The following is a 25,935-nucleotide window of genomic DNA, read 5'->3' as shown; positions in this document are numbered from 1 at the left end:
CCCCATTCTTCTGTGAAGTCCTTCCACCAGCTCTGAGAACATTTCCTCCTGAAAACTGGGCTTATTCTGAAGTCATGGCAGATGGCTTGTGACTTTATTTTACATTAATGTTTGATGAAAAAACAGATTCTCCTTAACTTAGGTGCCTGAGAGGACCCTGGTCACTGGCTTTCCTCACTGGGAATGTATATGGGATATAGGATATACATAGGATATGGTCTGTTCTGGATTGGCTGGATTGAATTCTCCTTCCTGAAACCTCTCTCAAAGGAATGGCCCATAAACTTCATATATTCACAGAACCACAGAATCCCAGGGTGGTTTGGGTGTGAAGGGACCTTAAATCCTGTCCCATTCCACCCCTGCCATGGGCAGGGACACATCCCACTGTCCAGGGTGCTCCAAGCCCCGTTGGCAGGAGGGAAGGGCTGGGAAGGCATGGAAGAAGGACAGCAGCGCTGACAGATGGAGCAACTCAGCAAACCAGAGCCCATTTTCAGGGGCAAAATCTGCAGTGGGAAAATCTGGCAAGGACAGTAGGGCCTTTCTGTCCTTCAAGGAAGTATGAGAAACTGATTGATATCAGCTGACGGACAATTCCCTCTTTGTACAAAAGAAACTTTCAGCTTCTTCCTCTAGAAGGAAAATTAACTCTATTTAAGGGAACCAAAGTCCTCCCCACCCCTCATAAAAGACAACTTTCCCTACAATGGCTGCCTATTCTCTTTGTCTGGGGTTGTGGTGGCTACATGAGCCAGTGCTGGGGCACACCAGCCCCCTTCCCTCTGCGGGATCAATGTCCTTCTGTCCTGCAGATGCCCCTGGCTTTCCAGGCCGGGGCTTTCAGAATTTGCCAGTTCCTCTGTGGTTATGAATACCCCTGAGGTTTCCTCACTGGTCACACTCCACACCATCTCAGGTTCCTCCAGCCAGGCTTTCCTGTGATTCTTCCTCCAGGCAATCTTCAAAGTATTTGCTTAGGGAATCCATTACTCTTGGCTTTTTTTGTCTTATGGGTACATTTGTTCTGAGTGGGCTTTTTGGGGTTTTTTTTGGTTTTTTGGGTTTTTTTGTGAAGGATTTCCTGTTTGCTCAGATCCACATGACTGGCTGAGTCAGGAACAGGAAACTCACATAAATATAAAAGTGTGTCACAGTGACATGACACGCTTTGCATCAGTAGCAAAGCTCAGAACTTCTACTAATACATTTTAAAAATGTGAGTTAAATATAAATCTTTCCCTTACGTTGCTGGTCACAGGCAGTACCTGCCAGCTGGCACCACGTGTCATGGTGCAGAGCCACGCAGGCCTGGCTGTGGCAGGAATCAGAGCCCTGGAATGGCTGGAGCTGGAAGGGACCTTAAAGCCCCTCCAGTGCCACCCCCTGCCATGGGCAGGGACAGCTCCCACTGTCCCAGGCTGCTCCCAGCCCCATCCAGCCTGGCCTTGGGCACTGCCAGGGATCCAGGGGCAGCCACAGCTGCTCTGGGCACCCTGGGCCAGGGCCTGCCCACCCTCCCAGCCAGCAATTCCTCATTCCCAATGGGCCAAAATCTGTCCCTGCCCTCTGGCCCTGGGAGCCACTGCCTGGGTGCTGTCCCTGCCTGCCTTGTCCCCAGGGGCTGTGCAGCTCTCCTGGAGCCCCTGCAGGCCCTGGCAGGGGCTCTCAGGTGTCCCTGCAGCTTCTCTGGTGCAGCTGAGCAGCCCCAGCTGTGCCAGGCTGGCTCCAGAGCAGAGGGGCTCCAGCCCTGGCAGCATCTCCGTGGCCTCCTCTGCACTGGCTGCAGCAGCTCCAGCTCCTTCTCATGACTAGAGCCCCCAAAATACACAGATGTTTTTCATGTCTCTTGTGCTGTTTCCCCTGAGACAGCAGCCTCATGTCTTGGCTCTCCTCTCTCCCCATTGTGATTAATTTAAATTCATGCTGGCACTAAGTTCTGCAGCCTGGAAGTCCCACAGATGTTTCATGGTGGAGCTTTAAGCACCGTTGATTCATCATTCACATACCTGTGACACAACACATGTTTCTGTTTCATCCATGTATCTCCCCATGGAATTCAATGGCAGCAAGATGCAAATTTCTAGCACTGGCACATAAAATTCAGGTAGTCCTTGATAATTATTTGACTCTGAGCTTCAGGGGAGGACTGAGAATTTTGAGTTGGAGAGTGAAAAGAGCTCTTTGAACTTTCCGAGTGAATGAAGGAGGCAGCTGATGGGACAGGTCTGCCTTTGGCTGTGGCTGGCAGTGTCAGCTGCGTGCATGAGTCCTGCTTGGTCACTGTGGTGCAGATGTGGAAGTGCAAAGATCAGAGTCCTTCCCCAACCACGTCTGAGCCAGGCGCCATCCGACAAATGCTCCTTTTTACCCCAAATCCCCACTGTGGAAGGGGGTGGGAGGGTGGAGGATCAGCTGCTTCCCTCTCTCCACACCCACGGGCGAGCAGAAAAGATCTTTTTCTCCTTCCTTTCTCTCAGCCTTGAAAGAGCAAAGGGTGACTACAAAAAGGGAACATGGTGTGAGGGAGGGGGTGAATAATTCCAGCGTGATTAAGACAGACCAAAGCCTACTAGTGGATTTACAGCTTTATTTTTATGGAACTGCCTGTGGTCCTTCCCTACCTCACTGCCCCAAGAGCCGATCCATATCAGGAAACATCTCCTTACTCTCCCTGTGTGGTCCAGGTTTCACCAGGAAGACTGTACATCTCCAAGCTGCTTTATCTGTATTTTGTGATTAGAAGGGGATATAACAGAGAAGCTCACCAGGCATCGTTTGGGGTTTCACCACCTACATCCTGCCTGGCTGTTCTCAGCCACAGCTCACACAGTGGGTGAGATCAGCAGTGAGGTAAAAATTCCCCTCCCAGCAAATCACATCGCTGAAGCAGAGCAGAGCATCAGGCTGCAGCTCCCTGCAGGCACAGCTTCGGGGCTGGGGCAGTGCTACCTGTGGCAGAGTGATGAGGTGTGGCAGAAATCAGAATTCCAAGCTAGTGACATGGATCCTTGCACACGAACACTCCAGGGAAATGCTGCCCTGCTGACCTCTCTGCTGGCATGGGATGGAGAGCCATGCACAGTCCTTCCCTTCCTAATCCAACTCCAGGCAGGAACAATTTCCCTACTACAAAAATGTGAATATTTGTGCTGGGAAACACACTTGTTTTCATGCCTGAGACAAGAACTGACTGTGTAACCCAGCTGGAGTGTTTAAAGAGGAAGTGAAAGTATTTGAGTTTTTCAAACTTGGCTACCTGCTAAATTTATGATGTCAATAGATTATTTTATTATTTTTAGCTAGAAAGCAATCTCTGCTGACTGTAAATTTTCCTTCCTGTTATTTTTACATTAGTCTTTTCAACAGACCCAAATGACTCCAAGAAATAAGGTCATGTACTATGAAGATGCTTCTGCGTCATCCTCATGTGCCAATCATGGGAGACTGATTTTCTGTCCTCCTTGCAGTGGGAGCACCAAAATGTCCAGCACAATCAGCAGCTGGCACAGCAAAAGTAGGGGAAGAGTCAGTGGGAGAATGAGGAAAGGACAGGTTACACAGAGGTTTTATCAACTGATGGCTTTCAAATTAATTCGGTGGTATGGGCTTTTTCCCAGAAAACTTAGAAAGCGAGTCTAGCCATCTAAGAACTGTTTGGAGTGGGGCTTTTGGAAGGGAGGTGAGGTGCTGGCAGACTGAGGAAAAAAAACCAAACACTTGGAAATTACAAACCAGTTAACTTCAGTTCCTTATTAACAACATCAAAGAGACCATGGAATAAGTAATTGGGAAATCACTTGCAGACAAGAAGAAAATACAGAGACAAATAGCAGGCAACATAGATACGTCAAGGACAAACTGTTTCATGTTAATTACATTTCCTTCTATGATGGGTAACAGGCCTTGTGGGGAAAGAAGCTGTATATTTAATGGGATAAGGCCTCTAACACCTCCCCATGCCCCACAGCACCTTCATCCCCGTGGCCTGTCCTGAACAACCCCTGGGTCCCCCACCCGTGGCTTGGTGTCACCTGGGTTACTGTCCCACCCCTTGGGGGTGTAAATTTCAGTAATAACCTGGAGAAGAGAACAGAGAATTTTTTATGTGATGAGGACATGGAGGTGTTAAGGACAAGGACTGCAACAGAAATAGAGTTGCCAAGAGATCTGGAGGACCAGGAGGAGAGGGTTGAAAAATCAGACATGGTGCAGAAAGGACAAGGCAGGCAGGGACAGCAGCCAGGCAATGGCTCCCAGGGCCAGAGGGCAGGGACAGATTTTGGCCCATTGGGAATGAGGAATTGCTGGCTGGGAGGGTGGGCAGGCCCTGGCCCAGGGTGCCCAGAGCAGCTGTGGCTGCCCCTGGATCCCTGGCAGTGTCCCAGGCCAGGCTGGATGGGGCTGGGAGCAGCCTGGGACAGTGGGAGCTGTCCCTGCCCATGGCAGGGGTGGGATGAGATGGTGCTGAATGTTCCTTTCAACCTGAATCATTCTGTGACTCCACAACACAGGTTTGGACACTCAGAACACATCCCAAATGCTGGAATGTGAGGCTGAGCAGATATAGGGAGAGGTACTGGAATTCAGTGACTGCAGAGAGCTGCAAATGTTGCTTTATTCTCATCAGCCAAGCCTCATGCTATTACAAACAAGCCTGAGGTGCAAGACTGGCAGCCAGGGGTTTGTTTTTCAGAGCAGACCTTTGGCAGCCCGAACTGAGCTGAACCCACCCCTTGGCAGGGCTGCAGGATGCAGCGGTAACGAGTTTCCTGCCATTGCCCCTTCCTGGCAAAAATCGTGTGATGCAGTGTCTTCTGGGGCAGATGGGTTTTGCAGGGGATGTGCTGAACCAGCTCTCCCGCAGGAAAGCAGGAAAGGGAGATTATGGACAGCCTCTGTCCACAACCCATGAGTTTAAGCTACAGCTTCTTTGAAAGGCAGCAGACTGACTGTGCTGGCTGCTGAAAAGAGAAATCTGAGTGCAGAAAGTGGGGTGAAGCTGATATTCAACATCAAATTCCTTGGAGAGAAAAGATCAGCACAAAGTCAAAACTTGAGGACTGCTCATAGAGCTCCTCCTACCAGCAAGGCTCTCCTTGCCACCATAATTTCTATTACAGCACTAAATATTAACAAAGTGTGTAATTGTGGAGTATTTTTAAATTTAAAAATCAGCACTTTCACTTTTCCTTGTAGTGTGGCAAGCGGACAAAGCAAAAAAAAAACAAAACAACAAATCATCTGAAAAACATTTCTCCTAGTTTTATAGGAATAATTGGTAATCTGGGGGAAATAGTTTGAAGAAAAATGGAAGGGCAAAGTCTGATGTTTGATTTAAAATGAAATAGAAAGGAATTAATAAAACCAAAACCAACCAAACACCAGCCAAACCTCACCTTTCTTTAATATCCAGATATTGTTACCAATTCTGTCACTTGTTAGTTCACGAAAACTTTTTAATTAGAAATATAAAAATGGTAATTTCACAGTGAGAATAAAATGGGATCCTTAACAAAATGTCACTACCTGTATGCTGCTTGTTCAGAGCAAAGTGTTATTTAAAATCAACTGTGGCTGACTTTTTATTATAGGTGATCTAGAAGCAGCTCACCAGAACAAAATGTGTGCCCTTAGAGATGTATCCCAAACATCACAAGAAGCCATGGTTGTGATATTCTGCATAATTTCCTAACAAATTAGTATTAAAATCAAGAGATCCCTGTTGAACATGAGATTTTAAAACAGCAGTAAGCTGGAATTTTCACAGTCAGCTTTGGAAGGGAGACGGGGAAAAAAGGAAATGAAAACTACCTAACCTGATAAAGCCTCAAAGGAGGCTGTGTTTCCAGAGCTGCTGCCTGCCTTAGATCCCTTGCCTTGGGTAAATTTGGTCTGGGTTTGCTGGATTTCAGTCTGAGATCAGTTTAGGAAACATAGTGGAAAAACAACAGGTTTCCCACTGGTTTATTTATGGCACGTTCAGCAGCGTGGCTCAGTGGTTTGTACTGAAAGCTGTAACATGTGATAGGAAAAGTGCCTTCGTATCTCCCCTTATCCACCAGACAGCCACCATGTAAAGATAAAATTCCTTCCTGCACATGAGATGACGTATCTGAAAATATGTCCATTTTGTTTTCCTCCTGCTAGACTAAACAACTTGCCAGTTCTGTTACTTTCCAGAACTCATTCTCTCCCGCTAAGATTTGTTTCTCTTGAAATGCCTGGAAATGCAGTGTGTTCCCCAAGGGTTGTAATGAAGAGATCACCAGAGTTCTCTGCCTTCTCCTGCAGCACCGTGGCCTTGCTGACTCACTCCCAGCTTGTGATCATCTATTTCTGCCCAAGGAACTGCTTCCAAGTCAGCTGTTCCCCATCCACTTCTCCTGATTGCTCTTGTCCAGGTGGGCAACTCTGCTGGTCACAGAATCCAAGAATCCCAGAATGGTTTGGCTGGGAAGGATCTTAAACCTCATCCAGTGCCACCCCTGCCATGTGCAGGGACAGCTCCCACTGTCCCAGGCTGCTCCCAGCCCCATCCAGCCTGGCCTGGGACACTGCCAGGGATCCAGGGGCAGCCACAGCTGCTCTGGGCACCCTGGGCCAGGGCCTGCCCACCCTCCCAGCCAGCAATTCCTCATTCCCAATGGGCCAAAATCTGTCCCTGCCCTCTGGCCCTGGGAGCCATTGCCTGGCTGCTGTCCCTGCCTGCCTTGTCCCCAGGGGCTGTGCAGCTCTCCTGGAGCCCCTGCAGGCCCTGGCAGGGGGCTTCTCTGGAGCTTCTCTGGTGCAGCTGAGCAGCCCCAGCTGTGCCAGGCTGGCTCCAGAGCAGAGGGGCTCCAGCCCTGGCAGCATCTCCGTGGCCTCCTCTGCACTGGCTGCAGCAGCTCCAGCTCCTTGTGCTGCTGGAGCCAGGGCTGGGGCAGCTCTGCAGGTGGGCTCTCACCTGAGCCCAGGGGCACAGGGGCAGAATCCCCCTGCCCTGCTGCCCACGCTGGGGGATCAGCCCAGGGCACCAAATCCAGTTGTTAACTCAGCATGGATCCATGTATGCCCACCACTGATCCAGATATTCCTGCTGTTCAATGGAGCATGTGATTGGGAAGATTGGCCTCAGATAGACCAAAACATACAAGCTGGATGAAGGGGAGATAGCTGTGGGTTAGCAACCCTGGAAGGCAAATCTGATGTAAACCTTTGTGCTGCAATGAGAGCTTCTCACAGGGCTTAGTGTAACTTCGCTGGAAAGTTGCAGAAGTTTTGGGAAAAACAAAAAGCACCAAAAAAAATCCCAAACCACGAAGTCACCAGTAATTTGCTTTGACATTTGTTCCCGGCACTCCCCACCCCCTGCTTGGAAATCTGCCGGCTCGGCCACGGGGAAACGCGTCCCGTGTGTGGGCAGGGCAGGGCAGGGCTGGGGCGGGCCGGGGGCGGCCCGCGGGGAGCCGGGGCCGGTGCGACGGCGGCTCAGCCCCAGAGCTGCGCGAACATGGACTGCGGAGTCATCACCTCCAAGACCGTGCTGCTGCTGCTCAGCCTCGCCTTCTGGGTACCGCGGGGCTGTCCCGGGCCGGGGGGGACCGGGTCTGACAGGGGGACACGCTGCTGGGCGATCCCGCAGTGAGCCGGGCATGGAGCTTAGCTGTGCGCGCTCGTACATTTCTGTAGCAACGCCTAATTACGTGTTTATAAAGAACAAGGAGATTTAGGGGGTTAAGTTTTTAAGAAAAAAAAAAAAAACAAGGTCAGAGCTTGTTACTTTTTTTTGTTCGTTTTTTTTTTTTTCTTCGTGGCGTGTTTTTAATGTTCCCGGCATTTTAGTAGTGTTTTTAGTTACAGCAGTCTACAGCCGCGTTTTGTGGTCTAAAGGAAATGAAGCCGCAAAGCGAGGGCATTGTACAAGGGCTGTGCTCCGTATTTGGGGCCAGAAGACTTTTGGGGAGGAAAACTGCTGAGAACTTTGTTCCAGCTGTGTCCTTGGCACAGTTACGGCTTTCCAGATCCCTTCCGCGATAATTATTTACAAGCGAGTGAGAAAATGAGGGTGGTTTGTATAGTTTTTAGCCTAGCCCGCGTTGGTTTGGGGGTGTCGGCATCGGAGGCTCGTGGCACGGTGCCTCGGGACAGTGACAGCGGGGGCTGGTGGCTGTTCTGGGGGTTGTTCTGGTAACCCGGCTGGGGCATTCCCCCTGCATGGGGAAGTTTGGAAAACCCCCACCATCACCATGGACCGTCCTGGGACCTGTGTGCTGCTGTAGGAAGGGCCGTGTCACAGCTCAGGTGTGTCGGGCCGTGGGCTGGGGGTTCACGGCTGCTCTGTAGCACCTGGGTGTTTTCCAGACGGGGCTTTGCCAGGGATGCCCCAGCCTGCCGGTGACAGCCAGGGCCTGGAGCTGCTCGGCCGTGCTGGGCTCAGCGTGGCAGTGCCCCTTGCTCTGGGTGAAGCAGGGGCTCTTTCTGAAGAGAAGGACCAAAGTTTGCCAAAGAGAGAGGCTACACGAGGAGAGAAAAAATAAGGCAAAAGAAGGAATCCTGCTCTAATTAATCCCTGGGGCTTCGTGGGGTGTGGTGCCGTTCTGTAAAAACATGACTTGCTGCTGGCGGTGGTGAGGAGCTCGTCCCCTCCATCCTGTGCCCCCTTTATGAGGCCCAGCACAGTTTATTGCTGCGTGTGCTCCATGTAGCTCCTGAGCCACTGACACAAATGGAGCTGCAGCCAATCCACTGCTGCACACCAGGTGACATGGTCTCACTGTGTCTGCTTGGTTGGTGGTGATTTTCTTTTGTTTTTTTTTGAAGTAGCCACAGAGAAACATCGCAGCATCCCTCTGTTTGTATGTGGAAAGCCCCTGAGCCTCAGAACAGGTGTACCTCAGCTAAGCATCATTGCTTGGCTTTTTGGAAATGAAACAGCCTTATATCCTCCTAGAAATGTCTCTTGGTGCTTTTCCCTCTGCTGTAGGAGCACTCTCTAGTTGTGATTGGTGATCTTCTTCCATGGACTGTCAGCAATGATCCTTGTGCACGTCTCTGGCCCCTGAATTTGGGGTGACCCAGAGCAGCCCTTTGGGTTGTTTTTCATCCCAGTAAGAGCAGTGCAGCCTGGTACCTGTGGCATTTAGATGCTGCTGCCGCCATTATGTGTGGTAATCACATTCCAGCAGCAGAACTGCAGAACCTGGAATTCTGGTTTAGGAGGGTGGAGATGGAGGGACTGATTCTTTTATGCTCCTGCAGAACATTTCTAACAGTCAGGGCTCTGTAAGTACAAGGCTCCAGATGATTGTGAAAACAGGATTTGCCAAGAACATCAGAGCCCTTCTCCAAGGAGTAATTCATGTCCAGACATTGCATGCTGCAGATCTTTCCCAGCTCAGAAGTGATTATGGAAAATAATTCACCACCTGCGTAGTCAGCAGATGGTGCAGATGTTGCTCTTTGACAGAAGTTATTACTTAAGAATATCCTAAAAAGGCAAAAAATCCTCTTTTGGCTATCTGATCATTATCATGCAGAGTGAAGAAGTCAGATCTTCCACGATGACAAATTGGGCTTCCTAAACGAGGTGAAAAAACAGCTTTTCTCCTAAGCACTCGGCTCAGCATCATACGTGCAGGTCATTCTGCAGGTTAGGCACCTATGCATAACTCCCCCCAAAAACTCAGTGATTAAAGATTATTTAATTATAAGGTTACCACAGGTGGTGCTTCAGGCTGTGGGAGTTCTTCCCACCTCCTCTTCTGCTCCTGAGCACCTACCAATTAGGTGCAAGTGAGTGGTAGTTTTGGTAAGTGGGTGCTGGCCTGCTCCAGGGGAAGGCTGGGGATGCAGGTTTATCTCATGGGTCCCAAAAGAGGGAGAGGAAGGGTCAGAGCAGACCATGATGTTCTTGGCAATGTCTTTTGAGGGGACTTGGCTGGGTGAGATGTGACGATGCTCCTTTTGAAGGAGAGAGGTGGAATGCTGGGATTCACTTCCTGGTCCAAGGGAAGAAACTGGGAATGTTAAAACCAGATGGAAGCTTCGTGCTCCAGTATTTCTGTATAATGCAGTAAGCACCTTCCAGTCGCTGTTAACCTCAAAGCATCCAGCACCTTGCCCCTGCTCACCTTCAGCTTCATTGTCACTGAGCAGGTCTCTGCCTTCAGAGGGGGTTTGGCATCCACTGGTGGTCCTGAGGATGAGGAGCTGGACTTCCACCATCCTTGTGGGTCCCCTCCAACGCAAGATATTCCGATTCATCTCCAGAGGGCTGCCTTAGGTGTTCCTGCAGTGAAAATCCTGTTTTCCCAGATTTCCCATTCACTTCTAAGCAGAGGTGGGCACTTCCCCAGCCTCCTTGCTTGACTTGCCCAACAGCAGGGAGAAGCATAAGGACAAATTCCTGCCTAGGGTGCTTCAGTGGGACCAGGGGACTTGAGAGAGCAGCATTTGATCTGCTGGCAAGAAGTGCAGCCCCCTGCCATGGGCAGGAGCGCCTTCCACTGGAACAGGTTGCTCAAGGAAATACTATATTGCTGTGGTTCACTCTAAATTATTTTTAGCGATTTGGAGGTATAAAGTTACCCGCAAGAAAAATTCCTGCATGTGTGAATGGTTTAAAATCACTCATGCTAGTAATGAGTACTTTGGGAATGCTTGCTCTGGAGTCTCAGTCAGAGAGGAATCTGGATGCTTCTAATTAACAATGTACTGGATACTTTTAATTAACAATGTATTGAATAGCAAAGGTTACATTGAGGAAGGGAAGGGGAAGATGGTTGGCAGGGTTCCTTGGGAGCTGGAACCATGGTGATTTTTAAGGTCCCTTCCAACCCCAGCCATTCTGTGATTTCTAGCTCATTTCTGAATGGTGAGAGCAGAGCAGCCACATGATGCAGTGGTCACAGGATGGGGCGGATGCCTGGGCACTTTGGTGTGATCCTTTTGAGCATGCCTTGAAGGGATAAAGTTGATCCTTGTTTAAAATTATTCTCCCCAAAATCAGGAAGCTGAACTGAACTGGCTTTGAAGAAAATGGGCTTTGCTGTATTGTATAGGGCCTCACAGACTAAACTAAAATGAAGGTGCTGGTGCTGTGTGGTCAGCACAGGGGAGGTGTGGGGACAGTGATGCAGATTCCAGGGAACAACCTCAGCCAGAGGGTCCCTGTGGCTGTGAAGGGACCCTGGATGGCCAGGCTGTGTATCCATCTCTAAAGGCACTTTGGTCTCATCAAAGGTCACCAAAACCACAGTTTGACAGGCTGAGAAGGTGGGGGTTGTCAGCCTGAAGAAGAGGAAGTTGTGTGAAGGCCACGTGGAAATCAGCCTTCCTGTGTCTGACAGGGGCTGCAAGGAAACCATACAGGAGCTGTACTGATGGGAGAATGGCTTCACACTGAAAAGGGGGGACATTCAGGGTAGATGTTGGGAAGGAATTGCTCCTGCGAGGGTGGTGAGGCACTGGCATAGGTTGCCCAGAGAGCAGAAGTGTTCCAGACCAGGTTGGACAGGGCTTGGAACACCCTGTGACAGTGGAAGGAGTCCCTGCCCATGGCACGGGGTGGAGCTGGGTGAGTTCTGCAGGTCCTTCCAACCCAAACCCTTCTAGGATTCTGTGGTTCCATGTTGTGGAAGTCCATGTGGTCATTACAAGGGCTCATTTTGGTACCTCTGTAGCAAGATTTAGGATTAGCTCTGCTGTGATTTAGGCGCACCTTGGTTTAGTTGCAGCGTCCAGTGTCTGAGTCTGGAGCAGCTGATTGAGAAATTGGGGTGGTTCGGAAGGCAAATATTGAACTACAGGGTGTTTTGTGTCCAGACAGGCTGCTCAGATCCAAAACAGCCTGGCACTGGCTGATAAACCAGTCCATGCCCAGCTGAAGTTACACTCCCTGCAAGCTCATGCCCTGCAGTCTGTGTGTTTGGGGAGAATACGAGTGAAAATGGGGGTTCTGACAAGTGAAAATGGGTTTCTCCTCCTCCTGGTCCTGTTGCCTCTGTGATTGTGATTAACAGCAGCACCATAGCCCCAAGGCAGGGGATTAAGCATTAGGAATTGGGGCAGGATTCCTTGCTTTGCACTTCTGTACAGCGTCTCAGTTTAGGACATCCCACCATGTGTGCTTTTTCGGTACATGCTGGCTTTTAGGGAATGAAAAATAACCTTGGAATTAGGCTTGGAGAACAAAAGGCAGCATGCTAAAACAACTCTCAAGGCAGATATTTACTTAATATAGCCTGAAAACAAGCCCACTACACCCAGAATCCCCTCTGAGTGTGTGGTTTTGCAGCACGCAAACTGCAAGAAAATGTTGGTTTAGGTTTGGGGATTTTTTTCTCCTGAAAGAGAGGCATAGGTTTTCAGAGCCTTTTGGCAGATGCACATTGTTTTCATTTGAGGAAGAAAAGGAAAAAGCAAGCAATTCCCACCATACCCAGCAAGCAGCCTGAGGTGTGTTTTGGGGGCAGGCTGAAACATGCCCCTCAGCTGTACATCCCAGCTGAATATTTGGGTGTAACAGATCTTGATGAGTCTGCTGTGGCTTGGTTTAGCTTGGCTCAGAACTGCTGTCTGGGTTCCGTCCCACCTCTGTAGCTCACCTGAGAAAACTGATTTGAAGGTTTTAGTGTGAGGGTAATGACTGGCATGAGATGGGCAGGAGTTCTCTCCTGGGGCTGTTGGTGCTGCTGGAATCGAGGGCAGCCTGGTAGGAGCTCACAGCTTTGGTGCTTTTTGCTCCAACCCAAAGCCAGCTCCAGCTTGCTGAGTTCAGTATTTTTTATTATTTTGTAAATCAGTGTTTTCACAATGTGAAGATCTGAGGGAACATAGCAGTTTTGTGTACTAACAGGAGACCCCATCCTGCCCCAGCCCTGGCTCCAACAGCACAAGGAGCTGGAGCTGCTGCAGCCAGTGCAGAGGAGGCCACGGAGATGCTGCCAGGGCTGGAGCCCCTCTGCTCTGGAGCCAGCCTGGCACAGCTGGGGCTGCTCAGCTGCACCAGAGAAGCTCCAGGGACACCTGAGAGCCCCTGCCAGGGCCTGCAGGGGCTCCAGGAGAGCTGCACAGCCCCTGGGGACAAGGCAGGCAGGGACAGCAGCCAGGCAATGGCTCCCAGGGCCAGAGGGCAGGGACAGATTTTGGCCCATTGGGAATGAGGAATTGCTGGCTGGGAGGGTGGGCAGGCCCTGGCACAGGTATCCTGGCACAGCAGCTTTGCTTGCTCCTCTGCAAGCAAATGGTCCCTCTGAACATCAAAAACCTTTTTCACTGCAAACCTTTTTCAACACACTGTCCTGGGTGATGCCACAGAACACAAATATGGCAGTACCTGATCTATCATTTAGAGAAATTAATACCATAATTAGGGTAGGAAATGGTAGCTGGAGCCAGGAGGTCCCTTCCAGCTGGCAGAGTTCTAAATCCAGGATGGAAAAGGGAGAAAGGGAGAGAAAGTTGTGCAGGTGGGATGGGAGGTGCTGAGCTGGGGTCGCTCTCATTGCTGGGAGAAACCAGCTTTGCCTCAGGCCAAGGGACCCTCAGTTCTGGGAACTGTCTGGTCCTTGAGGGCCAAGGGGAGTTTAAACTTGTTAAAATGAGGATAAAGCGAAAAAAGCTTTCTCAAAAGTGCTCAGTGTCTTTCTTTTCCTCTAAAATCCTTAGAAAACCTCTTGCTCCCTGAAAATGGAGTAGTGCAGCAGCCAGGGAGGACTTGAAACTGTGGCAGTGAATGGGAAGAATAAATCTTGTAGTACAATAAATCAGCAAGGGAGCCAGGTAGTAATTCTCTTTGCCATGCAAGCTGGCTGTTGGGTAATAAAATACATTATTTATGGAGGAAATGTGCAAAGTCTTTTGAGCAGAAGATTTACCTGTCAAGGTAAATCAAAACCACTTCTTGTACGCAGAAAAAAAGCCAAAAAACAAAGACATGGAGTGTCTTCTGTATTAGGGAGAGGATGGGCGCCTGTAACTGAGGCCAGTGTTGCTGGGGGCTGACTCTAGATATGAGAGATATGGGGACAGGGCAGTAGTAATAATTGTAATTGGCAAAGTAATAATTAAAGAATAATTGAAGTAATAATTTTCATCTGACTATGCAAAGATACTGTAAAAAAAGTGGGATTTGAGCCTTAAAATTAACTCAGACAGCTCTGTGAGCTGACTTTCTAATGATGAGTTTCGTGGCAGTGGTTCAGAAAGGGTTTATGGGGCTATTCATAGTTCCTCCAGTTTGTATTTGCAGTAGTTTGCTGTGGAAGACAGCCTCTCTTACTGAGTCATGAAAAACGGTATTATTTCTCTTATCTGTCTTTGCCCATAGAAAGTTAATGATATAGGAAAAATCCAGCCAGACTGAGTTTTGTGCTGTGGTGGATATTAGTGCTGGCCCTGGGAAAGTCCCATTGGACAAAGGAGAAATATCTGTAAGTCTCATGGCCTCAATTTTTTACTGTACAGATGCTGCATCTTGCTGGACACACGGGGTGAATTCGGAATTCACCCTATTCTTAAACTTCTCCTTTGAACACTACAGCTTTGTTACTCTGTATTTTTAATTTTCCAGCCTTTTCAAAATAAAGTCTTGTACCAGTTTGCAGTAACAGGTCAAGTCATAGAATGAACACTCTGACATGGGAGGATGTTGGGAGAAACCTTTAAAAAAGTACCCCAAATCCTCCAAGCAGCAGACACTGCCTTTTAACATCACAGTTAGTAGTTTGGCTCCTTTGCTGTACCTTATCTGAGTTTGGAAGGGGACAAAGAAGCCTGCTGATAACTGTGAACGAACACTAACCTCTGTTCTCAGCCATCACGCAAGGTTGGCTTATGAAAACAGAGAAGTAAAGGTGGAAAAGCACCTGTTCTGCCTCACTGATAGAAAAAAAAAAATATATATATATATGAAACATTTGCATGTATTTCAGAGCAGTGGTATAGAGGAAGCTTTAAGCAGCCCCTTCTATGTCTGTGATTAGGTGGCATGAAGTATTTGCATGGCTAAAAGCCTCCTGAACAGGGTAGGGACTTTTGGTCATCAGCATATAAAAAGAGTGGAACACAAAGAGGCTTGTTGCATTTTAAAAAATACATAAAATTGGTGTTTTCCAGCAGCTGTCCTGTTCTGCATCAGTGAAACAGCGCAGGGTTCTGTTTCATGGGCGGGAGTGAATATTCACGGTGCTGTGTGTGTGTTATGTGACTGAGAGTCCCCCCGTGTTGTGTTTGTCCTCTGTGCACCTGCTTCCCTGGCTCAGCTGAGCCTGGAAGGGCTTGGTGAGCCCAAACCTCAGCCTGGGAAAATCTGCTGACTGTCACAGCTCGGCTTTCTTCTCGCTCAGCCCCGAGGAGTTCACTTTTTCACGCTCAAATAGTTTTTCTGCTCTCTGTCAAGGGTGTGGGATATGAAAAATTGAGTGATGCTGGCCCTAGGTCCTTGGAGGGTGCGAGCCGCAGGGGCGAGGCAGCAGAGCTGCCCAGCTGTGGAAAGGGGTTTTCTTGCAAAATTTCCTTTTGCTTCATCTCGTCATCTTGTCTTGAGGAAGTTGCCAGCACTGAAAAGAAGCAGGAGCAGTTTCCTGAGGCTGGTGCCACATTGTGTGAGCCTGCTGGGCACCAGGCCTGGCTGCAAGCACGCTGGCAAAGCAGGAGACCAACAAAAATTGTGACAAAATGTGTATTTCTTGGCATAATCCTAGCATCCTTTGTATCATTTTAGATGGGTTTGAGGAGGTGGCTGACTGATCTTGGAAAAGGATGTATTTGGTCTATTCCTCCTCAAAACTAATTGCTCAAACTGGCCTGTGTGTTTGTGGGATTGTTTATTTCTTGAGACCCAACAGAAACCTAATCAAACATACTTTGAGATTCATCTTTTGCAATGCAAAGGACTTGTCCTTCTAGAGAAGTACATCTTAGTACATCTTCATCTTAGATCTAGAAATGGGCTACAGGTTTTGTGATGTTAAGGTGAAACAAATCCCTCCACCAGATTTTGAATTTGACTTAAATTCTGGAAAGGCTTAAGGGAAGAGTTCTGATTTAAGCTCTGAAGTATTTTTCATCTTTGCTCTCAAAAATTCTCTCTGGGACTCACCTGCAAAAATCAGGGAAGAGGTCATTATCTTTGATGCCTTTTATTCCTGAGTGACCCTGCTCTTCAAGGCTTCAGGATTCTTCCAAATTAATTAAAAACCATGGGTGAAGTTGCGGCAGTATCTGTGGTCATCTTCCTTTAAGTCTTTTCCCAAAGGCTTCTGGTTTTGCCTCATTACTCTTCCCTTTTCTGCTTGGAAGCAGAAGTTTGGAAATTTTAGTAAACTTCTTGCTGGTTATGCCTGGTCTCTGACCAGAAACAAGGCAATCCTGAGTATTGCAATAAAACCCACTGTGAAAGTGCTTTATATTCGAGGTCCTTGAACTTAACACTAGAACTTCTGGTTTTGTCTTGCAGTCATGGAGCTTTGCTGGTCCTGGCTTTAGGGGCCTTTGTGAATTGGCTTCATAGTTTATTTTTTTTTTTTTCTTAATTCTTGGCAGCCTTTTACTTGCAGCAAGGTCTTTCTTAGCTCCCCGCAGCCTGGGAGCTTTGTTCTTTAGCATGCCCTGTGCTGCTTCCTTTGCATTGCCTTTTGAGCACACTGGAAATGAATGGAAAATGAAGTATGAGTTAAAAATGAAAAATGTTTCTTCACCGTGGTGGAGGGGGACCTTGGAAAAGACACTGGAGTGACAGGACAAGGGGGAATGGCTTCCCACTGCCAGAGGGTGGAGTGAGGTGGGATACTGGGGAGGAATCACCACCCTGTGGTTGTGAGACCCTGGCACAACTTTGCTTGCCCCTCTGTGACTGTCCTCGCCCAGATGATGCTGTTTCACAGCAGAGAACAGGTGGACAGACACGTGCATCCAGCCTTCCAGCCAGGCCAGAAATACAGCACACACTTTTTGAGTCATGCCCCTTCATTCTTCTTGTGCAACTGAAGGCAAAGGGGGATGGAGGTGATGAGTCCCCACCTCCACCTTTACTGTGGCAGCAGCTCTCTGGCCACAGTAAAGGAACAAATGGAACACATAGAAGGAAAAAGGAACAGTAGAGGAACAAACAACTTTCCCAGAGCCATGCCTGGGAAAGGCTGTGAGAAGATCAGAGAAAAGAATGAGAAACAACTCTTATCTTCACTTGCTGCTCCTGTTGTTGTGAACACGTGGAATGTGTTATGGAGATTTGTTTACCAAAGGGTGGTTTTTTTAATTAGCCAATGGTGATGGTGTTTGGATTGGAGGAGCAATCAATTCCACCTGTAGAAAACTAAAGTATAAAAAAGCAATGGGTTTCTTAATAAATTAAATTATCAGCCTTCTGTGAATACATGGAGTCTATGTTGATTATTACCCAACCAGGGGCCCGTTGCTGTGACACTTTACTGCTGCTGCCATTCCAAGGACTTTTCCTGTCCCACTTTCAGTTCAGGAACAGACTGTTGAGGCAGAAGGTGAGGCTGCTTCTCCTCAACTCCTCACTCCTGTGGTGAAGTGAGAAGGCAGTAGTGCCCTTTGAGATAAAGTGGTCTCATCCTTTCCCTGCATCCCTAAAAAGGGGTGACAGGAAAAAGTCATTGTCACCCTACACCTGTAGACAGGGAAATAGGAAAGAGATTTCCCTCAAAGAGAGGAAAAATGAAAGGAAGCTTTAACAACCACTTTCATCATCAGCACATTTGAAAACCCAGTGCATACAGAGAAGAAAAACAACCTGAAAATTGGTAATCCCATTCCTTTTCCTGATATCCCACTTTGCAGAGGACCTGCTGTATCTGAGCCCCAGGGCAGCGGGACCTTGCAGGTCCTGTACTAAATGTCTGGCTTCATCACTTGGTGCATCTGACCCAGTAATTCTGGGGTACAGACAGCATCCAGGAATGCAGGATTGTGGGATGGGAGCTGCCTGAAACAAAGGATGCTCCTGCACTTGGAGGTAATTGAAGGGCAGGCAGCAGACCTGGCTGGAGGGGAAAGAGCCAAACAAGGTCAAGGAATTAGCCAGTCCCAGCTCCAGCATGAGGAGTGTTTGATTAATTAAAACGTACAGTGCTGGGGAGGTAATGAACTGCTCCAAGGCTGCGTGACGAAATCCTGCTGTGACCTGTTGAAAACAATCTGTCTGGTTTCCCTCAAGTTTCCAGAATGTGAATACGGGGGGTGCTGCTTTCCTTGTGCTGCAGGATTACAGAGAGTGGATGAGAGAATTCTCTTGCTCTTGAGAGAATTTTTTTGTGCCATCAGTGCCATGGCTGAGCCTTTTGGTGTTGTTTCCAGGGCTATACCCAGTCCAGGGGGTACAAGTCTTTGGTCTCCAGGGCAGCTGCCACTGATGCACTCTACCTTGGCCTCAATCAGCAAAACATCCTTCTGGGAGAGAGATTATTTTAAAGGCTGCAGAAATCTGTTTCCTGCAGGAAAAGGAGGGACTGTTTTGCTGAGACTAGGTACATTTGGGCCTGCCTTAGTGGTTAATGAGAATGGAAAGGATGAGTTTTTCTCAAAAAATAATTTTAAAAAATTTTAAAACCACCACAAAAACCAAAAAAACCAACCATGTGGTGATCTGATTCTCGTTAATGCAGCCTTGGGTGGGATGTAGTGTGAGCTTGGCATTCTGCAAGACATTGATGCAAGTCTACAGACATCTACAGACATCTTTCACCTCAGCTCCTGTGGTGCCTTATTATCAAGGGAGTGGAGTAATACAGTGAATTTTGTCTTCTCTGTGTTCAAGTTTGAATGCCTCAAGTAATAGTTTCAGATTCACCGGTTTTTTCCATCTAGTTCTTTGCACACTGTAGCCATTATTTCCAAAATCTCTATTAGAAAACAATCCATGATTCGTTTCCAGGTCAGAGGCTTAATAAGCAGCTGCTAATCACTTTCCCTTGTTGCATTTCAGGCGGCAGCAGCAGGCCTCAGCTATGTCGGGGCGTACGTCATCAACACCTACAAGAGCTACGACAACTTTCTGCAGGACAAGTACGCCCTGCTGCCGGCCGTGATCATCATCTGCGTGGCCGTGGTGATGTTCATCATCGGGCTGATCGGCTGCTGCGCCACCTTCCGCGAGTCCCGCGTCGGCCTGGGGCTGGTGAGTGTCGCCGCGGGTGTCGCCTGCCTCCCGCCGGCACGGGAGGGAGCGGAACGCAGGGAAAGGTCCTGGCGGTAGCGCTGCTGAAGCACTGATGGGTTGTGCGAGTCACCTACAGCTGGGATGCTCCGGTCCGCCCCAGCTGGCGCAGGGGAGATGAGTGCGGGAGCAGCAAGTTTGGAGGAGTGAGGTGGTGAAGGAACAGGAGGAAATACGAGTTTCTAAGCAAGCGAGTAAACCAGATGTGTATCAGTCTTTCTGCAGGCTTTAATCCTCGTGCCTTGACTGCTCGCAGAATTACTTTTAAAAATCCAGAAAGGTTCACTTAGAGTAGCTTCATGCCCTGAAGGCAATGTGAGCCCAACAGGGAGCGCACGATGTACCTGACTTGGCTGCTGGTTTATCTGTGTGCTCTCCCCTTTGAAATCCGCCTTGTGAAGTGTTCCACAGGCTCTTCACACAGGTCACACTGTGGCAGTGCTCAGGATCAGGCACAGAGCCTGTGGAGCCACAGTCATCGTCCCAGCCACGCACAGCAATCCCCAAAACGTTTGGCTTGGACAGCACCTTAAAGCTCATCCAGTTCCAACCCCTTTTCCATAGGCAGGGACAGCTTCCACTAGACCAATCAATGCAACCAGGTTGCTCCAAACCCTGTCCAACCTGGCCTTGAACAATTCCAGGGGTGAGGCAGCCACAGCTTCTTCTATTCTAAATTATATTCTGGTAACTATTTTGATTGGAGAGACAATAAGAGATAACAATCGCTGCTGTAAAGTAATGTGAAGTGTATTGTGCAGTTGAATTCAAGCACTGTGGGATTTTCTCTTACTGTCTCTTTTTTATTTTCAGTTCTTGGCCATTATCCTGGTTATCTTCATTGCAGAAGTGTCCGCTTTTGTCTTGGGATTTGTTTACAGAGAAAAGGTAAACTAAGAATTTTTAGCATCTCTGTCCCAACATAAAAGTAAAGAACAGATCTCACATTGTTTAATCATTCCAATTTATCTGGGTTGTTTGTTTTTTTTTTACTCCATCCCCTGTCCTGCAACCTGCAGAGCAAATGGGAATGGGGATGTCTTTTCTGGGAACATAGTGAATATATAAAGTACCTGGCAGATATTACAACAGTCTCTGAGTTGGATCAAACAGTTGTTGATGCTCTCAAAGGAGGGCTTTTCCATCAAGGGCAGCAAGCTTCTACCCAGGAACATGATTCTGACTAAGGGCCACCTGAATTTTGTCTAAAACATTGCTTGATTTTTCTTATTTCTTATTTTCCCCCTTGACTTATTTGAGATACAGATCTTTTGCAGTTTCCACCAGATGAAATGTTCAGCTCTCACATTAAAATCATCTGCATTGTTTTTCTGTCTAAACAGGTAAAAACTGATGTGCAAGGTACAATGCGCTCTGTCTTTGAGAAGTATGATGGCCAAAACCCAGAGTCTAGGGTTGTGGATTACTTGCAAGAACAGGTAAGAAAATACTTAAGCATTGTTTGGAAAGCAATGTTTGGGTCCTAAACAAGGAATTTAGGCTGGGAAAGGTGGGGAGAGGATGAGTGGGGCAGTATCCTGGAGCTTGGCTCTGTGTTTAGCATCCAATTCTCCAAGGCAGCTGAGGGTGCGCCTCGCTTTGCAGAGCTGGTGTGTCCAGGCTGTGGGTGTGACATTCATGCAGGCAGGGATGTGGCTGATGTGAATGACACTTGCATCACGGCAAATAAGTGCATGGGAATAGCTGCTGCTGAGAGCACCCCACCATAAAATAGTGAGATGATGGAAGACTCTGCCCTTCAACTTGTCACCTTCCTGTTGGAGCTTTCACAAAGAATAAACTAAGAGGGACATGATAGTGTATGGAGATTGATTTATTACATCTGTGATTGATTTCCTGAAGCACCGCTGCTTGTAAATCTGCTGCAAGCTACTGGCAGCTCTGGCTATGCCTAAGAGAAGTTTAACTCACCACGAGCATTCATATATATCAACATATATTACATATATATAATGTAACTAGTAATACATATGTATAATGCTATGTAACAGTAACTGCTGTGTCACTGTCCTGTGTTTGATAGCTTCACTGCTGCGGGGTTAAGAACTACAGCGACTGGACCACCACCCAGTGGTTTAATTCCACTGGGAACAACAGTGTTCCTCAGAGCTGCTGCCAGCAAGAGGCCAAGAACTGCACCGGGCACCTGGATCAGCTGCAGGAACTCAACACACGGGTGAGGATGAGGGGCTCGGGGTCACACCTGGGCTGTGTTCATTTTCAGCCAGGTGGAACTGTGGAGAGAAGCATGCCAGGCACAGTTCAGGGATATAGGTGTAGTTGCTTAAACACATCTGGGTCAGGGAAACAACTCATCTGGGATTGACCACACTGAATCTGGAGGATGACAGTGCTCTGCCCTGGAACCCCTGTCACAGCTGGGGCTGTTCACCTGCACAAGAGAAGCTCCAGGGACACCTCAGAGCCCCTGCCAGGGCCCAGAGGTTGCCCTATAAGGAAGATGAGGTCAAATATTTTAGCAGGGCCTGTTGCAACAGGACAAAGGGTAATGGTTTTAAGCTAGAAGATCAGTGCAGATCAGATATGAGGATAGGGAGGCCCTGGCCCAGGGTGCCCAGAGCAGCTGTGGCTGCCCCTGGATCCCTGGCAGTGCCCAAGGCCAGGCTGGATGGGGCTGGGAGCAGCCTGGGACAGTGGGAACTGTCCCTGCCCATGGTAGGGGGAGCCTGAATGATCTTGTAAAGTCCCTTCCAACCCAAACACTTTGTCATTCCAGACGCCATACCGCGTTCTCCAGTCTAGGGCACAAAGCCCTAAGCTGACTTTCATAGATCATATTGATGGCCATTCTGGCCCCGAGTTTTGGGGTCTGGTTTAAATGACCAGAGCCAGAGGAAATTCAGACGCAGCAATGTCAGTAAATTGCAGGTTGTCAGTGCCTCTCCTCACACAGGAGGAAATAAGCCACCAGGTCTGGAAGACAAGAATGGAGTTCCTCAGACCTACAGTGTGGATTAGACAGGCCTTACCAGGCCCTGCTGCCTTGGGAGAGCTGGGGGGAATAATAAAAACTTCCTGCTGGATGAACACCTTTTAACATGTTTTTACCTCTGTCTTTCATGGCAGGGCTGTGCACAGGAACTGGAGTCTGGGCTGCAGAGCGTTATCAGCTATGCCATGCTTGTAATCCTGGGGTTTGCCATCGTAAAGGTAAACACTCCTGTCTCCTCCCTCATGGAAAATAGTACTGTTTGCCCTTGGATCTCAGGTCTTCTTCATCTTCACTGTACTAACAGCCTGCAGCTTTCTTCTGCCTCTGGAGTAGACTCAGTCCTCTGCTCCTCACTTGTGTTTTTCCCACTGTCTCCGTTTCATCTGCTTCACAATGATGGGAGGGATTCAAAAAATAGTAGAGGGTTTGGGATGGAAATTCACTGTGGAGTCCATTTTATCATAGTCACAGAATCCCAGGATTGTTTGGGTGCTAAGGAACCTTAAAACCCATCCATTCCCACCCCTGCCGTGGGCAGGGACAGCTCCCACTGTCCCAGGCTGCTCCCAGCCCCATCCAGCCTGGCCTGGGACACTGCCAGGGATCCAGGGGCAGCCACAGCTGCTCTGGGCACCCTGGGCCAGGGCCTGCCCACCCTCCCAGCCAGCAATTCCTCATTCCCAATATCCCACCTAACCCTGCCTTTCCTAGTGGAAAGCCATTCCTGTCACTCCTTGTCCAAAGGTGTGCTTAAATAGTTTGGAGAACTCATCCCCAAACAATCCTAGCCTTTCACTGAAATTTTCCCCATGGCAAGATAAATATTAATTAATGTGAATGTACTAATTAATGGAACAAACCAGAGAGGAAACACTCCAGCCGGAACTATTACTGGGAATTGGTATGCAAAAATAACACTTTATGCAGATGTATTTTTAAATGAGTTTTTTCCATATAATGAAGTCATCCGCTGTGTAGGTGTTTAGTCTGACAACTGAAACAAACACAGCAGGACTTAGTCCCTTGTGCACTCCCTCTTTTCCAGTTCTTCGGCATGCTGAGCGTCTGTGTGCTTACTTGCAAGAAAGAAGAAAGTGGATATCAGCCTCTTTACTCAGGGGTGTTTGCCTAGTAAACCGAGAAGAACAACCTTGCTTCCTGATGATGAAACTGACTTGTGATCACACCACAGCTTTCTGAAACGTTATGCTAAGTTTGGACCTGTGACTACTGGTAGCACCAGGTGGTGTAGTAGGCTCCAGAAAGAAACTTTCTTCTGACTTTCTTTCCTCTGCCCCAAAAACATGCAGCAGAAACTTTATCTTTTAATCAACAAAAGGGTGGAGACCTCAGGAGGGGTTTCAGTTGCCTGCATAAACCTCAGATCACTCCCATGATGTGGCTTGAACAACAAAAGAAACTTCTGAATGCCAGGTTTAAATACTCTTCACAGGCATGGGGATCAGTAGTATGTTTTTTTCTGTGTCTGATTGTGCAGTTTCAGATTTTTTCCCCTTTCTTATGTCACATGTTATAATTCTGTTTACTGGAGAGGTTGTTAGTGCAAGACAACCCCGCGCTTAAAGTCTAGAACAAGCATTTGTGTGGTTGTTTGGAGCAGCTAGCAAAGATGAAAAAAAACAGATTTTGAGCTTTTGGGCTCAGAACCGTCTCTCTTTGGTTTGTTTTCAATCTCTTAATTATTGACATTAAAAATTCCTTATGAAGCAGGGCTTTTGAACATTTTCTTCCTCCTTTTTCTATGGTTTGCCTGGGGGAATTAGTGCCACATTTCCGCCCTGACCATGCTTTTCTGCTAAAATACTAAAAAGATAAATTCTTGTACTAAGCAATTTCAATAATATGCTGTAGCGCTGCTTTTGTACATTTCTGTTCTCCTTAGTTCTGCTGGACACAGATTGGATTGTATCCCTGCTTTAACACAGTCCTTCTTTAACTCATTTGTATGTTAATCTGTTTATAAGCTTTTCAGAATTTTGGGGATAGAGAACAGAGGGAACTGTGAGCTTTTATGTATCAGGGAATTGTGGAAAAGCAAGACATTCTGTTGATTCCTTCCTTGGAGAGATAAGCAGCCTGTCCTCAGTAAAATAAACCTTTATATTTATGGCTAAAAAGAAAAAAAGTAGCTTGAGATCAGTGTAAACTGTTTAACTATCTCCATCCCTACCCCAAGAGAAAAAAAAAAAAACAGCAATGGGTGACAATATTCTATAGAAGACACACCAGCATGAGCATATGTATGTAGAAAACTGATTTTTTATTGAGGGCTTTGTCTTCTGTTAAATGCTGAAATAAACTGAATTTATTCAACCAAGTAATAAATAGTGAGGCGGTTGTTGGTCAATGCTATCACAATTCTCCGGAGGAGTAAAGTCCTCAGGGGCGGAACCTGAGCGGGAAGGCTGAGGGCGCTGCCTCAGAAAGGTCCCGGCCGGCTCCCTCGGCAACTCCGCGTTCCGCCCTTCTTTCCCCCCACCCTCAGCGGTGCTGCCTTCAGCGATCCCGGCTCCTTCTCACCCGGCTCCGCTCAGCAATCCCGCCTTTCGTTCCCGCCTCCCTTCAGCGACTCGGTTTCTCTTACCGCCCCTCTCAGGGATCCCGCTTTCCCTTCCCGCCCGGTTCCCTGACCGATCCCCTCAGCAATCCCGCCTTTCCTTCCCGTTTCCCTCAGCAATCCCGCCTTTCTTCCCATTTCCCTCAGCAATCCCGCCTTTCGCCCTTCCTTCCCGTCCCTCTCAGCAATCCCGCCTTCTTTGCCGCTCCCCTCAGCGATCCCGCCTCCCTTCGCTTTCGGCTGTCCTCAGCGACCCGGTCTCCCTTACTGCCTCCCTTAGCGATCCCTCTTTCCCTTCTCGTTCCCCTTAGCAATTCCGCCCTTCCTTCCCATTCCCCTTAGCAATCCCGCCTTCCGCCCTTCCTTCCCGTCCCTCTCAGCAATCCCGCCTTCTTTGCCGCTCCCCTCAGCGATCCCGCCTCCCTTCGCTTTCGGCTGTCCTCAGCGACCCGGTCTCCCTTACTGCCTCCCTTAGCGATCCCTCTTTCCCTTCTCGTTCCCCTTAGCAATTCCGCCTTCCTTCCGTTCCCCTCGGCAATCCCGGCTCCACTCAGCAATCCTGCCTTCCGCCCTTCTTTGCCGCTCTCCTCGGTGATCCCGCCTCTCTTTCCCCCTCCTGGCCTTCCTGCTCTCCTTCTCTCAGCAGCCTCCACTTTCCTTTCCTTCCCTTTCCCTTTCCTTTCCCGCTGTCCTTTATGACTTTCCGGTTTTTTCTCGCCTTTTGTTAACGTAACTTATGTGAAATTACTTGTACGAGAGGAGTTTGCCTAGTGAAGGAAGAGCCTGTTTCAAGCTGTGCGTTAAGATTACATCACCCAAATAAATGTGTTATTAGGTGGGCGGAGAATATGCAGTAAGCGGGCGTGTTCGTGTGAATTTTACTGTATAACAGATGTAACTTTTTACCCCCTGGCAAGCTGATTAGTTGGAACGTCCTCCTCGCACGCTGCGCTGAATAAACAATGTCTTGTTTCTAAAGTGAACTCTTTGTTCACAGAGCTCCTAAAAACAATACCTTCCACACTCCCGCTCCCCCCAGAGCTCCCGCCTCACGCCCTTCCTCCTAGCCCCACCAGACTCACAGAATTATAGTCAAAGGCCGGAAAACACCTCTGAGATCGTGCCCAACCCCTGACTGATCCCCTTTTGTAACCCAGACCACAGCATCGAGTGCCACGTCCAGGCTTTCCTTGGACACCTCCAGATGAGGACTCCAAA

The 25,935-nt window shown here is 48.4% G+C and overlaps 1 protein-coding gene across 1 annotated transcript; it reads left to right on the top strand.

Moving 5' to 3' along the window:
* Positions 1 to 7,416: 7,416 nt before the first annotated feature.
* LOC135460061 (tetraspanin-36-like) lies at positions 7,417 to 24,502 on the top strand. The gene is made up of 7 exons (XM_064736704.1): positions 7,417 to 7,552; positions 18,935 to 19,126; positions 19,979 to 20,053; positions 20,509 to 20,604; positions 21,210 to 21,362; positions 22,274 to 22,357; positions 23,185 to 24,502. Exons 1-7 carry the CDS (start codon positions 7,493 to 7,495, stop codon positions 23,269 to 23,271), a joined length of 747 nt encoding a protein of 248 aa, XP_064592774.1. The 5' UTR covers positions 7,417 to 7,492; the 3' UTR covers positions 23,272 to 24,502.
* Positions 24,503 to 25,935: the final 1,433 nt, after the last annotated feature.

The sequence above is a fragment of the Zonotrichia leucophrys genome, chromosome Z (genome assembly GCF_028769735.1).
Source record: "Zonotrichia leucophrys gambelii isolate GWCS_2022_RI chromosome Z, RI_Zleu_2.0, whole genome shotgun sequence".
NCBI classification, from domain to species: domain Eukaryota; kingdom Metazoa; phylum Chordata; class Aves; order Passeriformes; family Passerellidae; genus Zonotrichia; species Zonotrichia leucophrys.
The sequence above is the reverse complement of the archived record's forward strand: the minus strand, read 5'-3'. Positions and strand labels throughout refer to the sequence as shown.

Excerpts from the sequence above, each read along its gene's own strand:
- LOC135460061 (XM_064736704.1), top strand. The coding sequence starts at position 7,493 with ATGGACTGCGGAGTCATCACCTCCAAGACCGTGCTGCTGCTGCTCAGC. Across the intron at positions 20,054-20,508 it reads GATTTGTTTACAGAGAAAAG|GTAAAAACTGATGTGCAAGG; the intron begins GTAAACTAAGAA and ends CTGTCTAAACAG. Across the intron at positions 20,605-21,209 it reads TGGATTACTTGCAAGAACAG|CTTCACTGCTGCGGGGTTAA; the intron begins GTAAGAAAATAC and ends TGTGTTTGATAG.